Source organism: Peromyscus maniculatus, chromosome 6 (assembly GCF_049852395.1).
Source record: "Peromyscus maniculatus bairdii isolate BWxNUB_F1_BW_parent chromosome 6, HU_Pman_BW_mat_3.1, whole genome shotgun sequence".
Taxonomy (NCBI): Eukaryota; Metazoa; Chordata; class Mammalia; order Rodentia; family Cricetidae; genus Peromyscus; species Peromyscus maniculatus.
The window spans coordinates 126,739,831-126,755,164 of NC_134857.1; the positions used below are offsets into that span (position 1 = coordinate 126,739,831).

The following is a 15,334-nucleotide window of genomic DNA, read 5'->3' on the forward strand; positions in this document are numbered from 1 at the left end:
TAGCACTAATTTTACTTAAAAAGTCAAGCTATCAAACCAGTCAATATTATTCTTTTTTTTTGAATTGAGTTTATCTAGTTGTGGGATTAATGTACTTGAAACGAATGCAATTGGAAATTACATTATTCCCTTTCTCATCGGGGCAGTGTCATATCTGTGTACGTGCACACGAGAGAGAGCTGGAGGAGTGGGGAGAGAGGAGGGGTGTGTGATGTGTATATATTTGTGTGTGCAGGTGCATGCTCCTGGAAACCAGAGGAGGAAGTTGTGTGCCAGGCTCTGTCTTTCTCTGACTTGTTTCCTAGAGAGCAGGTCTCTCACTGACCTGGAGCTAGGCTATCAATAGCCCCGGGGATCCTCCCGCTTCCACTTCCCCATAGTGCTGAGGTTTTAAGGCCTCTGAGGCTGCACCTCATTACTTACTTAGGTCCTGGGGCTTTGAGGTCAAGTCCACGTGCTTGCTCAGTGAGCACCCCTGCACTCTTACCTACCGACCTAGCACCCCAGCTCTACATCCCTTAAGAAATCCTGGGGAAGTACTTGCCATGTGTCAGCTCTGAGTGTGTCCAGTTGCTTCCCCAGTGGCTGACCCTCTGCCCATTCTCCTCTCAGATTTCAGCCTCTGCTTTTGTGCGTTCTGTCTACGGTGATTCCATTTTCATTTTGACTAAACTTATTTGCAGACTTTGCTCATCTATCTATTAAAGACCACTACACACTTAGAAAGAGAAAAAAAATGTCTCTTTTGAAAATATTATCTTCAGGGCTGGAGTGATTCCTCAGATGTGAGGACTGATTACTGGCTGCTCTTCCAGAGGGACCTGGGTTTGAGTCCCAGCACCCACATGGCAGCCCATAACTGTCTGTAACTGCAGTTCCAGAGACTCTAATGCTCCTTTCTGGCCTATTCAGCACTAGGCACACACATGGTGCACAGATAAAACATCCATATGTATTTAGTAAATAGAGTTTTAAAAGAAAGCATTACTTTTAATAATATTTAAAAAACATTCTTTGTTTTCATTTTTATTGAGAATTGATAAGTATAAAATACTTAACATTTTGGATCAATCAAAAATTAACCTTTTTTTTCCCCAGGTCTGGTGGGACAAACTTGTAATCCTAGCTACTTAGGAAGGTGAGATAGGAGAATTGAGTTCAAGGCCTGCCTGGGCAACTAATGAGCCCCGGTTTTAAAATAAAAACTACAAAGAAGGTAGTGGGTACAGCTCAGTAGTGGAACACTTCCCTAGCACATGGGAGGCCTTGTGTTCTGTCTCTAGTATCTCCACTTCCCTTCAAAACAAACATCTTATATTCAGCAGCAGCAGCATCAAATTATGGATCACTATAGGTATAGTCCTAGCAAATACAACTATATCTTCGGTTGTACAATCACACAAATTGATGGTTCATTCACATAAAACTTCTATGGATTCAGAAATTTTCAGGTGGTTTTCTCAGAAAAGTGGCTAAACTCTAAAACAGTGGCATAGAAAGAAGTCAGGAATTGCTGTCTGTGGATGACTTGGGGGACTGGAACACTAAGAATAAGTGGCAATATAAATGGTGTGCTTCCTGAACCCTCCCTGAGAGCTAGTGACTAACACTTGTGAGCCTGCCCTTTATGCCACCAGTCTCTTATTACATGGTCGAGTATGCAAAGCCTGTCTGCAAATTCCCTGGAGCTCTGCAGAGGCCATGCTATCTCTCCTTGCTTCACCAGTGCCTAGCATAGTACACAGTCAAGTAAACATTCATTGTGTTAAAACATAAACCAGTGTGTAACAGGGCAGAGATTTTCGTCTCTTCAGTTTGTTGATAATCTCATTTGGGCTATTGTCTAGTATACAGAGATTAGAACAGATAATAGGCAATAAGTAAAAGAATAAATGAAAGAACAAAGGTATTTAAGTCTTCATAGTATAACTGTTACAAAAATAAGATTTATTAACTTTTAATAGAATTTACGTTTCCTCTTGCCTCTGATTTACAGAATGATCAAGTCTCGCCCTCTGGATTATACGTTTGTTCCTCGAACATGGATTTTCCCTTCTGAATATACTCAATTCCAAAACTATGTGAAAGAATTGAAGAAAAAAAGGAAGCAGAAAACTTTTATAATAAAACCAGCTAATGGTGCAATGGGTCATGGGTAGGTTATTTTTTTTTCTGGAAAATACAGTCATTGTAAAATGAGAGAGAAGATGTGCCCACAATTACTCATGGTTGAATAACATACTAGAAAAACAATAAGTTTCTAGCCATCACATTTTTATGACTGACTATGCTAACAGATGTCAGTAATCCAATTAAAAATACACCAGAGTTGTGAGATTAGAGAAATAATAACTTTCAGGGAAAATTTATTTCTTCATAAACACAATACACAGTTACAATAATTTTAATAATCTTGGATAATAAGATAAATTGCTACAGAAGAGCTAAATTGTCTTGGAGAACAAAGTAGAGAGATTTGTCTTATTATAATGAGGATGCTTGAAACAAAATGTATATATTCTCTGCTTTATAAATGTTTTCCTCCTGTAGCCTTGGTAACTGGGTTGAGGCTGCACATGACACATTTTAAGCTAGCATGCCAAAGAACTAGACAATTTATCCAAGAAAAGAATGCACAGCATAACATTTTTTATCCTCTCTGCTTATGTTTAGTTTTCTGTAATGCATTTTTTTAAAATAGGAAGTTGGCTGAGGGTATTTTTAGCAAAATGCATGTGAATCATTTGAACTTTTTAAAATTTAAAATGCATTCTGCAAAATATCCTTGGAAATGGTAGCTGCCCTGTTAAATTGTTGTTTAAAAACCATTTAACTTTTGAACATGGTGCACTGATTCAATCATACATTATGATCATGCACAGATTAAGAAGTGTGTTAGTGGGGATTTTGGGTCTCTTGATTATTGGCATGTTGGTTTCCTGTTATCCATTAGGGAAAAGGAAATTGGAGGAGGAATGATGATTGATATATGTTTCTCAGTCTTTGTGATAAAGTCAATAAATGTTTACTAATACTAGCACGATATATTTGATAGCAGTGCCAAAACAACGAGAAAACATTACAGAAAGGGTGTTCTCTATAGCATGGAATTATGTGCTGTAATGAATAGTGAGTGGGTGCAGGGGCTCCTGTTACCTGTTGTCTGTATCCATTTCCTAGCTACTCTGCCTAGTGTCCTGCTGCTGAAGACAGGCTACTGAAGACTGCAGCTATGACAGCTGAGCCATTTCTTCCTTCATTTGATCACTTTTGGCTTGCTAAATTTTATAGCTCATCAAAGACATTTTTTTAAAAATTTTTTTATGTTCTTGAGATATTTGCTTATCATATAGTATCACATCTTGTCTCTTGTCTGTCATGGCAATTTTTGTTTAGCTGGATACAAGTGTAACCACTTCAGAATACTGCTTGCTTTTATTTCCCCATCATTTTAACCTTCACTCCTTTGCATCTCTAATTCTAAAGGAGGTCTATTTTAGATGACATTGTAGTTAGACCAACTTTTTTAGACCCATTTCTCAAGCCCCACTTTTCAAGTTAATCTAGCGACATTTAATTTAGTTACTAGAAGAGACTGTTTTTCCTCTGTCATTTTGCTAATTGCTTTGTGTATCTATATCATGCTTTCTATGTTTCATGTAGTTTAAATTTTCTTCATTTCTTTGCTTTCTTCTGTGTAAATAGTAATTTTCCTGCATACACTTAAAATTATTTAGTCATGTCTTCTAGTATAGATATTTTGTGTTAGGCAAATCAAAGCAAATCGAGTTCCTTTAGAGAGCCCAAGGCAGATCAGAGTAAACAGCCACAGGAGTCAGGTCCACTTGGCCCACTTAGAACTAGCCTCTGGCCTGGAAACTGGGTTGCTGATAAAACCACCACTGAACTGGGATTGAGTGACGTAAGGAAACTAGTTAAAATACCCAAAGCTCCATTAAACAGAATCTGGCTGCTGGTTTTCTCCCCTACTCTCCATCTGCTCTTCCTCCGCTCTTGGTAACATACTCTCTGGGTGTTTCAAGCTTTTGGTTAGTTTCTGTGCCTCCACAGAACCGATTCTGACACTACCCCTCTCATTGCTCTTGTGGAGGGACAGAATTTTGGAATTTTCTGTAACACTGTTCTCTTCCTGAATACATAGATGACATTTTTTTCTGGCATCTCAATCTCCATATCAAATTATTTTATTTGTTTTCTTTAAACTTAGGATTTCATTGATAAGAAATGGGGATAAAATTCCATCTCAGGATCATTTGATAGTTCAAGAATACATTGAAAAGCCTTTCCTAATGGAAGGCTACAAGTTTGATTTACGGATTTATATTTTGGTTACATCCTGTGATCCATTAAAGATATTTCTCTACCATGATGGGCTTGTGCGAATGGGGACAGAGAAGTACATCCCACCAAATGAGTCCAACTTGGTAAGTGACAACAGAGAACTTAGTTATCATCATTTGTTCAATGTCTGCCTTTAAATCACCTGTAATGTGTAAGGACTGTATGGCTCGATGTTCCTTCTTCGAGGAGCTTATGGCTGAAAGAATCACTTGCATAAGTAAGATTGCTTCTCACAGACAGCTTTGTGAAAACCAGACAGAATATCTGATTAGTTAGGAAAAGATACTTTCTCTGGTTTGGTTTCTGAGCTTCCATCTCTATGTAGTGACCTCTTTAGAGATCGCTGTACTGGAAATAAAGTCACCGTGGTGTTAGAAGTATAGTAAAGTGGATCATGGGCTTCAGCTCCTCATGGGAGAGCTGACATTTGACGAAGCTTTGTGTTCAAGGTACAGTATGAATATGTAAATGTGGAAGAAAGTGTGTGGATAAAATCAAAAGTTGTCATCAGTTAGGGTTATTTTGTAGTGGTAAAGGGAGGTGGGTTCTAAATTTGCATTGACTACACATGAAGGAAAAAGTGGACAGTTTCTGTATGCATTGAGAGTTCTATTAAATGAACCATTTCATAAGAATTTTTTCACTAAGACTTTATTTGTACAGCAGTTAGTATTCATGAAAGTTGTAACTGTAATTTACCATAAGGATAATACACTGTAATTTATTGTTTATACATGTTAAATTGTAATTTATCATCCATAAAAATTTGGTTAACTTTAATCTTACATTGTGAATGTACTGAGTATAAAAAGTCACAGTTAGTTATTGTTTCTCATCTTTTCAAAGGCCCAATTCCTCTTCTTCAACAGTTGTACTTGCTTCTAGTAAGATTAATCATCTCAAAGTTGTTACTATTAGTAAACTAAAATTTTCACAGGCCTGACAAGGAAAAATGAACTATAAAAATATTAGGAAAAGACATTAAAATAAAGAAATGTTTTATTTATGGTCATAAAGTTTGTTCTTAACTTTCCCCAAGTAATATTTGAAGTGTACTACATTCCCTAGAACTGTGCTGTTTTTGAAGAAACATTAGTATAAACATAACAGAAATGCAGTGTATGACTTCATAGAAACCACAGTCTAGTGGAGACGTAGAAAATAAAGCAAGCATTTAGAATACCTGACGGCAAGTTTGAATGTGGGTCTGTAAATCTGAGAGAACTATGGTAATGCGTAGTGGGCCGTCTTTCCAGATGGAGTCTAAGGTCAGAGAAGACTGAGGAATGAACTAGCCAGGCTCAGGGTTGGGTGGAGCACCTCACAAAAGAGAGGATTAGGAAGAAGAATATGAAGTCTGTAGGAAGCAGACAAGTCGAGTTTGGGCAAAGTACGGACCAGAAGAAAGAACGCGTCTGTTCAGAGATGAGCAGAGAGGGTCCCCGAAACAAGATTTTCCAGACACGGTAAGGGACTTTCTAGGACTTGGGGATCAGCTCAAAATGATACACTAAAAAGGAGAATTACATTTGGGCTTTTAAGAAGTCCGTCAGGCCTGCAGTGTGGGGAATGAGATGGGAATAGAGCATATCGGGGTGATAAAAGAGACAAAGTGTGGGAAACCAGACACCATTTCAGTTTAGCCAGGTGAGATGAGAGGTGGTTTGGAATCCGGGCCAGAATAGGAATCTGAGCATGGATTTGAGATATATTTAAGTAACACAGATAGCATTGCTATGGCAGGGTAATGAGCTGGGTGAGCCGGATATGTGGGAGTCAGGGAAATCCCGGGGTGTTTGGCTTGGACACTGGGAGAGTGAGCTGTACTCCCACGGCAAGAGAGTTCCGGAGCTGCTGCTGAAAGTTCTGTGGAAAATTAATGTATTTGGCCTTGACCTTCAACTGGATCTGTTCTACACGGATTTGGTTATTTGTGGAAGGACCATTTAAGTTATGGGCTTGACTTGGGACATGTCAGCTGGTAGATTATAATTTAAATAATTGGAATTTGTAAGAGTGGGTCATATTCGTGTAAAGTGATGGAATCTACTGATGATGTTAGACAGGATAAAACTTGAGGGTTCTATTCTGAAATACTAAGTTGTGTATACATAGAAGGTTCATTGGGCTAGAGAATTATAATGAAAGCTGGGGAGGAGAGAGGTACAATCTCTATGCCTCATTTAGTAGCTGCTTTTGAACATGTAAGTTGCTGCCTTCAATTCCTACATATGTAGAAAAAGGTAAGCTCTTCTTAAATGCTAGTATCTATCATTTATTTCTGTGAATTCATTACTGAATCCTTGTGTGGTTGTGTGGGAAAAAAACCCAAACTTGAAATTTTATGTTAGCTGATTGTACAATTATGTAAAAGATTATTTTTAAAAAGATGAAATAAAAGTCAAAACAGTTTCTTTAGTGGTTTTGGAATGGTATGCTGTTGCATAGTTCTTTTTACTCCAATTTCTAATTTTTAAAATAATGTGCATTTTAATAGCTCCTGTATTTCCATAGGAAATTATATTGTAAATTTAATTGTAGTTATTCATGAATTTTTGAACATCATTCCATGTAATTTGGTTCATGACTATAATAGAGATTATGACAGGGAACTTCAAATGTTGAAATACAGCATTCGTTTTTTTGTTTTGTTTTTTTGAGATGGGGTCTCAATCTAGCCTTGGCTGGCCTAGACTCACTATGCAGCCAGGGATGAACTTGAGCTTCTGATTCTCTTGTCTCCACCTTCTAAATGCTAGAATTACAGGCACATGCCAACATACCCATCTTCTGTAGTGACCAATCTATTCTTGAAAAGTTTCCTGTTTACCAGTTCCCTTGATTAAGCCTATGTGATGACACGCAGTGTTGGGAATAGCTACACAATTTAACACCTGAGGGCTTTGCTTGGCTCCTTTCTGCCCTTTCTTCTGTAGTTGCTCCTTAAATGTTGCATCATGAGTGAAAAGACATTTTTTTCAGTAGTGATAGCCATACAAATTAATAAACGAGTAGTTATTTCTGCTTATTTCAAAAAATTTAATTAATATATTGACCTCTGGGATTGCAGTAAAGATAAGATACCAGAAAGGAGAAAGGTATAGTTGGTTATCAAGAATCACAATAATGGCCATATGGGTAGAATATATATATATATATATATATATATATATATATATATATTACATATATATATTACATTAGTCATGATGCAACATTTTATTCAAAACTATCTTGAGTAGGATTAGGAAAAGGATAGGAATTTAAGATAGATTTATTAATTTTATGCTAATTTAAACATTAGATGTTTACTGAGAGAGAAGTTTTGAATTTTGCATTCTTTTCAAGTTTACTTAAAGAAAATAGTACCAACAAACAAAAGAGCTGGGTGTGGTGGCTACCTTATGAACCCCAGACAAGATTATTGTGAGTTTCAGACCGTGTGGGCTGCACAGTGAGTTCCAGGTTATCCTGTGAGACCCTGTTACAAACAAACACCCCCATCTAAAACAAGAAAATAACACAAAAAGTCTAAAACACAAACACCGCAAATGGAGCCAGATCTGTCTCAGATCTGTCTCGCAGGTGTCACCTGTTGAGCATTATCAAAGACACTCACTGCCTGCTGACACCAGGTGCACTGCTGCAGGGAGGCCAGGTGCCTTCTCAGTGTGCAGTGGAGGGACAGATGTGTTAGTAGGCCTGTGTCTTGGGTACCCTGCCTCCTGATGCTTTCATTTTTTAGTTGTTCTCTTAAAAGATGGAGAATATTTCTTAGAAAATTTCTTGCTCAAATAGATTTGGATGAGCAATGTTAGGGGCCACACATTGAAAACGAATGGGCTATTGAAGGCAGACTTGGAGTATTTTTACTTAGCAAAGTCTGGTTTCACATTTAATTTTTGCCTATATTGTCATTCACTTGGTACTTTAATTGTGAATATCATAAATAATTAGTAAAGTCATTCTGCAGTACTAACATTCACAGTATTCTCAAGGGAAAAGTGACATTTTTTTTCCACTGGAAAATATTCAAGCATCAAAATAATCAGTTGGTATAGTTTAGAATCTTATGGTTTTAATTAGCATATATTGATTATATATAATAATGGGCTTCATTATCATTTCATATATAAACATGATGTATTTTGATCATATTTCCCCCATTACCCTCTCTTGTCCTTCCCTGCTCTATGACACCTTCTCTTTTTCTAACCAGCTTCTTTTATACTTGCATGTCTTTTTATTTCTTAGTTTCATTGGGTTCCTCACAGGGTCATGGTGAAGGGCTTATTTACAGCACCCTACTGGTGTCTACTCCACTAAAGACAATGTCTCTCCCACGGCAATCATTTCCTTCCTATTAGTCCCTCAGTGAGGTGTGTTGGGCCTCTATGAATGGACATTGACTGTTCTAATCTTCTGTATGTCTTGTGCAAGTAATTACAGTTTTTGTGAATTCATGGGTGCAATGGCCACACCATTTCCAGAAGATAACATTGTACAACATTCTACCCCTTCCTCCAGCTCTTCCTTTCCCCCCTTTCTGTTACGTCCACTAAGATTTGGAGGGAGGAATATAGATGTTCTTTATATAGCTGAGCACTCAACCGCCATGGATGCTCATCACTTTGACTGGTTATGAGTCTCTGTAGGTATCAAGCCCACTGCATGAAGAACCTTCTCTGATCAAAACTGGCTGCAGCACTAACCCATGATCACACACATCTTTGTTTGGAAGGGATTTTAACAGGCACATATTTAAATATCTATTTAAGCAAAACAACAGCAATAGCTTCCTCATCATGATCTGCTATCTCTCCAGCCTTGGGTTTTTGACCAGGTTTACAGTACCAGCTAGGGATTCCCTGCTGTGGAATAGATCTTGAGTGCAATCAGGATGTGGCTGGTTATCTGATTACTGACTTGTCACGATTGCAACAGTAAGCACATCTTGCCTGCTTGGTCATCAACAAGACTGTTAATGACTTTTCTAACCTCACAGCCTAGCACCCTCCAACACTGTGGAAGTGAGACAGCAGAGAGGAAGGTTTCAGCTCAGCTCTAGTTTATTTTCTGTGTGCCTTGTGAACAGAGCATGTATTCAGCAGTAATGTCTAGTTCTGATGAGTACTCAGCAGCAGTGGCTATTGCCTGTATTGGTTTTGGGGTCACTAGGCCCTTACTGACTAACATTTTGCAGGGAGATAGCTCATCCTTAGATCAAAATCCTTTTATCAACTTCTGGCTTTAGGATCAGCTTTAAGCATGTATGCTGGTTATCTCCAAGTTTAAGAACATGTAGGTTTTATCGAATCTTTGAGGCTCTCCTTCCTGTGAGACCAAGTGGTTGTGGCTCTCCTAGGTGGTAACACTTTGTTCTTCCTTCTTACAGACCCAGTTATACATGCATCTGACCAACTACTCTGTGAACAAACATAATGAGCGGTTCGAACGCAATGAAACCGAAGACAAAGGCAGCAAACGTTCAATCAAGTGGTTTACAGAATTCCTACAGGCCAATCAACATGATGTTTCTAAATTCTGGAATGATATTTCAGTAAGATTATTCTAGTCTGTAACTGTAAATGTCTTTCATTAGCATGAAATTTAAATATCACCAACACAAACATGTATGCCACAGCATATGTGTGTGATCAGAGGACACTTATGAGAATTGATTTCACCTTTTTTATAAATTTGAGGATCAAATTATGGTCATCAGGTTTGGTGGCAAGCATCTTCACCTGCTGAGTCAACTTGACAACCTCATTCAGTTTTTAACAGAGGGGAGTAATATGATTAGTATGATCAAATGTATGCATCTGAAAGACAAAAACCAGGCATGGACTGGATTAAAGCCAATATTAAGGATAGGCAGTGAGGACACCTGGGAAGCTCCTATAAGTAGCTGAGGTGAAAAGATGGCTTCAAGTGAACCACAGTGAAAGAGAAACAAGGAGGTAGACCCTAGGTCTGATTGTCCATAATGCAGAAGAGGGTGTGTCTCGCTGTGTTCAGGAAGAAGGAAGGGAGAAGGGATGTGATATTTGAAATAGAATAGGAAGAAATTTAAGTATAGAATTAGTTTTGAAGATTAAGGGAAGGAGTTTTACTTGTTTGTATATCCATCCATCCACCCATTCATCCACTCATTCATTCAAATACTCCAAGCCCTTAGATCACTGTCACAGTTGGACTAAGAAAATATCCTATACATTCTGGCGTTCTGTTTTTTTATTTTATTTATTTATTCTTTACCAACACATTAACTTCTATTTGAGTTTGGGTCTTTGAGAGAATTCTTGTATAACCTACTGGGCTGCCTTAGTGAGGGATGTAACAGTGGAGGACCAGCCAGAGAGCAGTGGTCACAATGTCCTCTTCAGACACTGGTTTTAGACAGTACTTCTCTCATGCAATTGAGTTAGGAGAAAGTTCTCCAACAAGATGAAGAGAGGGTATGGAGATAAACTTTTATGTTAGATCCTGAGGTATAGTTTTTAGATGTGAGCCCCAAATACTAATTTAAGCCTTTTAATCTCTGACACATTCCCTGATCTTATCTACAAATGTGATATGCAGTTTGTTAGATAGAGTGCATGTAGTGATTACAAGTAACCTGTTAAATGAGAATATTTTTAAAATGCTCCAAATATGTTATTATAAACATTAAAGGGTCTGTGTGCATGCAGTTATTTGAACTGATCTTTATTTCTGAGTGGCAGCAATGAGGTTAATACCCCTCTCCCTTTTCCTCTCCCATGTAATATTGCTTCCACCCAGTGGTAGTATATTTAACCTGAGCCATAAGATTGATTCCTGAAAAATGACAGACCAGCAACAGAACAGTTGTAGGTGGAGTGTAGCTAGAGTTTTTCCTGGTCCTGCCTGGCCCACGGTCAGGATAAATCTCTCTCACCCACCAGTCCCGCAGCCGCTTAGACACAACCAAGAAAAACACACAGAGACTTATATTGCTTACAAACTGTATGGCCGTGGCAGGCTTCTTGCTATCTAATTCTTCTATCTTAAATTAACCCATTTCTATTAGTCTATAAGTTGCCACATGGCTCGTGGCTTTCCCGTACCTTATATCTCACTTGTCATGGAGGCAGCTGGCAACGTCTCTCTGCCTCAGCCTTCTAACTTCCCAGAATTCTCTTCTCTCCTTATCCTACCTATACTTCCTGCCTGGCTACTGGCCAATCAATGTTTTATTTATTAACCAATCAGAGCAACACATTTAACATACAGAACATCCCACAGCAGTGGAGTTTTCCTGTCTGGACTGTCCGCTCCCAAATAAGCTTAATAATATATTAAGCTCAGAGGCTTAATATAAGTTATAAATGCTTGGCCAATATCTCAGGCTTATTACTAGTTAGCTCCTATTTTTTAAGTTAACCCATATTCTTTATTTACACTCCGCCACATGACAGTACCTTTATTAGTATGGCATGTTCATCTCCTGGTCCCTCTGCATCTGGCTGGCAACTCCTCTGACTCCTCCCTTCTTTCATCATTCTCAGTTTGACTTTCCTGCCTGACTTCTAGCCCAGCTATTAGCCTGTCAGCTTTTATTATTAAACCAGTCACAGCAGCATATATTCACACAGTATACAGAAGGATTATTCCAGAGCAAGCAGTAGTTAATTAGCTAACACTTAGTGAAGGTTTACTCTATTATAGCTCTGTGCTGGAATTTGTGTCTGGGCTCTCAGCCTGTCCCTTGGTGGTTTACATTCAGGAAAAACAAGACACAGAGTTGAAGCACCATGAGCACACTGCCTAGATAAGAAGCATAAAAGCAGGCATAAACCCATAAGTCTGACTAGGGAGTCCAGGTCTTATCCATCTCTGGTTCCCTGTTTTCAGACAGTAGGCGTTAGGAAGCCAGTATAAGCAAAGGGCAGTCAAGTAGCTAGCTTTCCCATATTCCACTGTGTGTTTCTGCATGGAAAAATTTGATAGTTTCAAAAAGTTACTTATTTTTATTTTATGTGTGTGAACATTTTGCCTGTGTGTATCTATGTGTACTGTGTGTGCCTGGTGTCTGTGGAGGTGGTTAAATGGTTGTGAGCTGCCCTGTGGGTACTGGAAACTGAACTCGGTTCCTCTGCAAGAAGTTCTCTTAACCACTGAGGCAAATCTCCAGCCGTGATAGCCAGGAGGTGTTCCCTTCTCAGAGAAACCTTTACAGAGTACAAACCAGCACCATGAATAAAAGCAGCAGCCACAAGCTCTTTCTTCCTGGCCCTTCAACGTCTGACTAAGTGGAGGTCCCATAATGCTGTTTGGGAATTGCTGTACCGTTCCTAGAATTTTCTTCTTTATCACTCTTTTCTCCTTCTGTAAAGGGCTAGCCTATGCTCCTTTAAAAAAAAACTTATTTGTTTACAATTTTTTTTAGCATCCCCAGTGTCTGACACTATTATGGATGCTGGGATGGTGTAAAAAATAGGAAGTACAAGGGTCTTATTCAAACAGCAAGAGAAAAGTGTCAATTGATTGCATGCTATGTGTAATAGGATGCATTTTCAAGCATGGCTGCTTTTCAAGCATGGTTGTGCCCTCTCTGAATATTAGTGACCAGGCATGGGAATCTAAGGGAAGATGCTCCAGGAGATGGGACAGCACAGAGCCCCAGGTGGGAAGAAGTGTCACCTACTAGAGAAATTCAGAGAGAGTGTGCCCAGAGCAACGGGTAGCAAAGGGCAAAGGGCAGAGCCGAGGAAGTGAGGTAGAGAGCAGGTCGAGCAGCCAAAGAGCATGCGCGAACCCACCCAGGATGCTCGTTTGTCCCCAGGCCATTTTCGTATGAAACTCCATCCAAATAAGGCATTTTCATATCTTTCATCCCAACCTCGATAGGAATTGGTGGTAAAGACGTTGATCGTAGCGGAGCCCCACGTCCTGCATGCGTATCGGATGTGCAGACCTGGTCAGCCCCCAGGAAGCCAAAGCGTCTGCTTCGAAGTCCTGGGGTTCGACATCTTGTTGGATAGAAAGCTAAAGCCGTGGCTTCTGGAGGTAAGGGATTCTCCAAGAAGTTAAATAAAATAAAATAAAATAAAATAAAAAGCTAGCACTATTCTTAAGTGTTTAAAAACTGAGTTTCAAATGTGTACTTGGCACAGGTGTCCCCAACTCACTGGCTGGAATGAGGCCTGAATGGAGTATGTGGGAGGAAGTGAATGAAAATTCTGGGACTAGAACACTTCCAAAGATGAATCAATATGATTTTATATCGCTTCCTCTCATTAGCATCGAGTGAACTGAAGTGTGAGCTGTTGGCTGGTTCTATGAGTATTTTCTCAACCTGGTGGCATCTACCTACCACTTCATGAGCTCTGGCCATTGTATCTCCCCTGGGCGGGTACCGCCTCAGGCCCCATCTTTAGTGTGTCTTTAGGCACTCCACGGGAGGAGGGGCTCCAGTTGGCTCACTATTCAGTACCCAGTACTCAACACTGCAGTGAACATAAATCCTCCCTTATGGCCATTCGATATTCCTGGAAACTGTATGTCTTTGGATTTGCTGCCTGTCCCCTCTAGTTATTATTATTTTTATTATAAATTGTCACCTAACGTGAAACAATGTAAAGGATATAAAAACAACCTCTGCTCAAGATGCTGGTGTGTTGTGCAGTCACATTTATATTTGTGTTACTCACAGGGCACCTTACAAGCCTTGTCCAGATGTCTTCTATGCAGATGTTTTCTCTAGGACCCCTCATCTGGGGTCACAGAAAGCACCTGCCTTCTCAGGGATACTCATAGACTCATTTGAACTGTCTTTTCAGAATGAGTTATATTTTAAGGGACATACTACCACAGAAGCTGAGGTCAACCACTGCCTTTCATTCCAGAGGGATGTCCCTCTTTTAGGTTAGTGACTTAGAAGCCGGAAGTTACATCATAGTCTCCAGGTTTCTGTAAGCAAACCTGAATGTGTGCTAAGTAAGACTTTGATCCAAAACATTTTGAAGGAAAGCACACTTTGCCTAATTTGAGTGAGGGAGAGAAGGAGAGAAAGAGAAGTGTATTCATATATTCTGGACAAACAACACGTATTATATATCCAGGAAAATTCATCTTTCTGCTGGCTAGAATTTCAGTCAGCCTTGGTTCTAGAAATAAGACGTGGCCGAGTTGTGCTTTCTTTGCTTCTGTCGTCCTTGGGTGGAAGAGTACTTGACCGTGTACCGCAGCGAATCCTCCGTCCTGGGAAGGCCTGGATCCTGGAGAGTGAACGCTTGCACCTTGGTGGCTGTTTCCTCCTGCTGCTCTGCTTTCCTCTGCCCCTGCCCTGGTCATTTCCCCCGATGGGTGGGGAAGTGAAGGCATGCTCGTTTCACGAGGATGAAATAAAAGGATTGTTGGGAATAAGAACTTTATATAAAATGTGAATTAACCTTTAAAAAAAAGTGTTTGTTGATAGGAGCGTTTCATCAGATTGCTAAATTAGAACTGACTGAGCAGTCCGATTCTGTATGTTTTTTTTTTAAAAGGCTCACAATAAACACATTTCTTCATTCTTTATCTCTCATCATTGTTTCTCCCTTACTCAGCTCAGAATCATTAATTAAAAAAAAAAAAAAAAACAAGCTCCACAGCGTTGCTATCTGTGAATAGCGAACAGTTTGCATGTTCAGATTGGTAAATGTCCTATTGTGAGAGCTTGCTCTGCATTTTGCTGCCAGCTGATAACGCTGTGGGTCTCATGCTCAGTGTTAAAACCTTCTGGCGCCACCACGTGGAATAAGGCGGAGGTGCCTCTGAGTATGGAATGCCTAGCTACTTAGAATCTAGGCGATTATTGGCAGTGGCAAGCTTAAAGAAATTTCCAAGCATTAAAACCATTCTCAAGGTGAAAAACTGAGCCCAGCCTGTGCCTCTTGTTAGGAATGTCTTCCAAGTGTCTGAATCAGTGCTTTACGAGATGAAAGTTAATGAATCACTGTTAAGC

General features: G+C 39.4%; 1 protein-coding gene across 3 annotated transcripts in view; it reads left to right on the forward strand.

Annotated features, from left to right (window-relative positions):
- Ttll7 (tubulin tyrosine ligase like 7) overlaps nucleotides 1-15,334 on the forward strand; it is a 131,131-nt gene that overhangs the window by 51,879 nt on the left and 63,918 nt on the right. For all 3 annotated transcript variants that reach the window (XM_006984719.4, XM_076575173.1, XM_076575172.1), the window contains 4 exons: nucleotides 1,997-2,155; nucleotides 4,229-4,445; nucleotides 9,758-9,922; nucleotides 13,237-13,395. In XM_006984719.4, coding sequence (XP_006984781.1) covers nucleotides 1,997-2,155; nucleotides 4,229-4,445; nucleotides 9,758-9,922; nucleotides 13,237-13,395 — 700 coding nt within the window. The remainder of the gene's footprint in view (nucleotides 1-1,996; nucleotides 2,156-4,228; nucleotides 4,446-9,757; nucleotides 9,923-13,236; nucleotides 13,396-15,334) is intronic.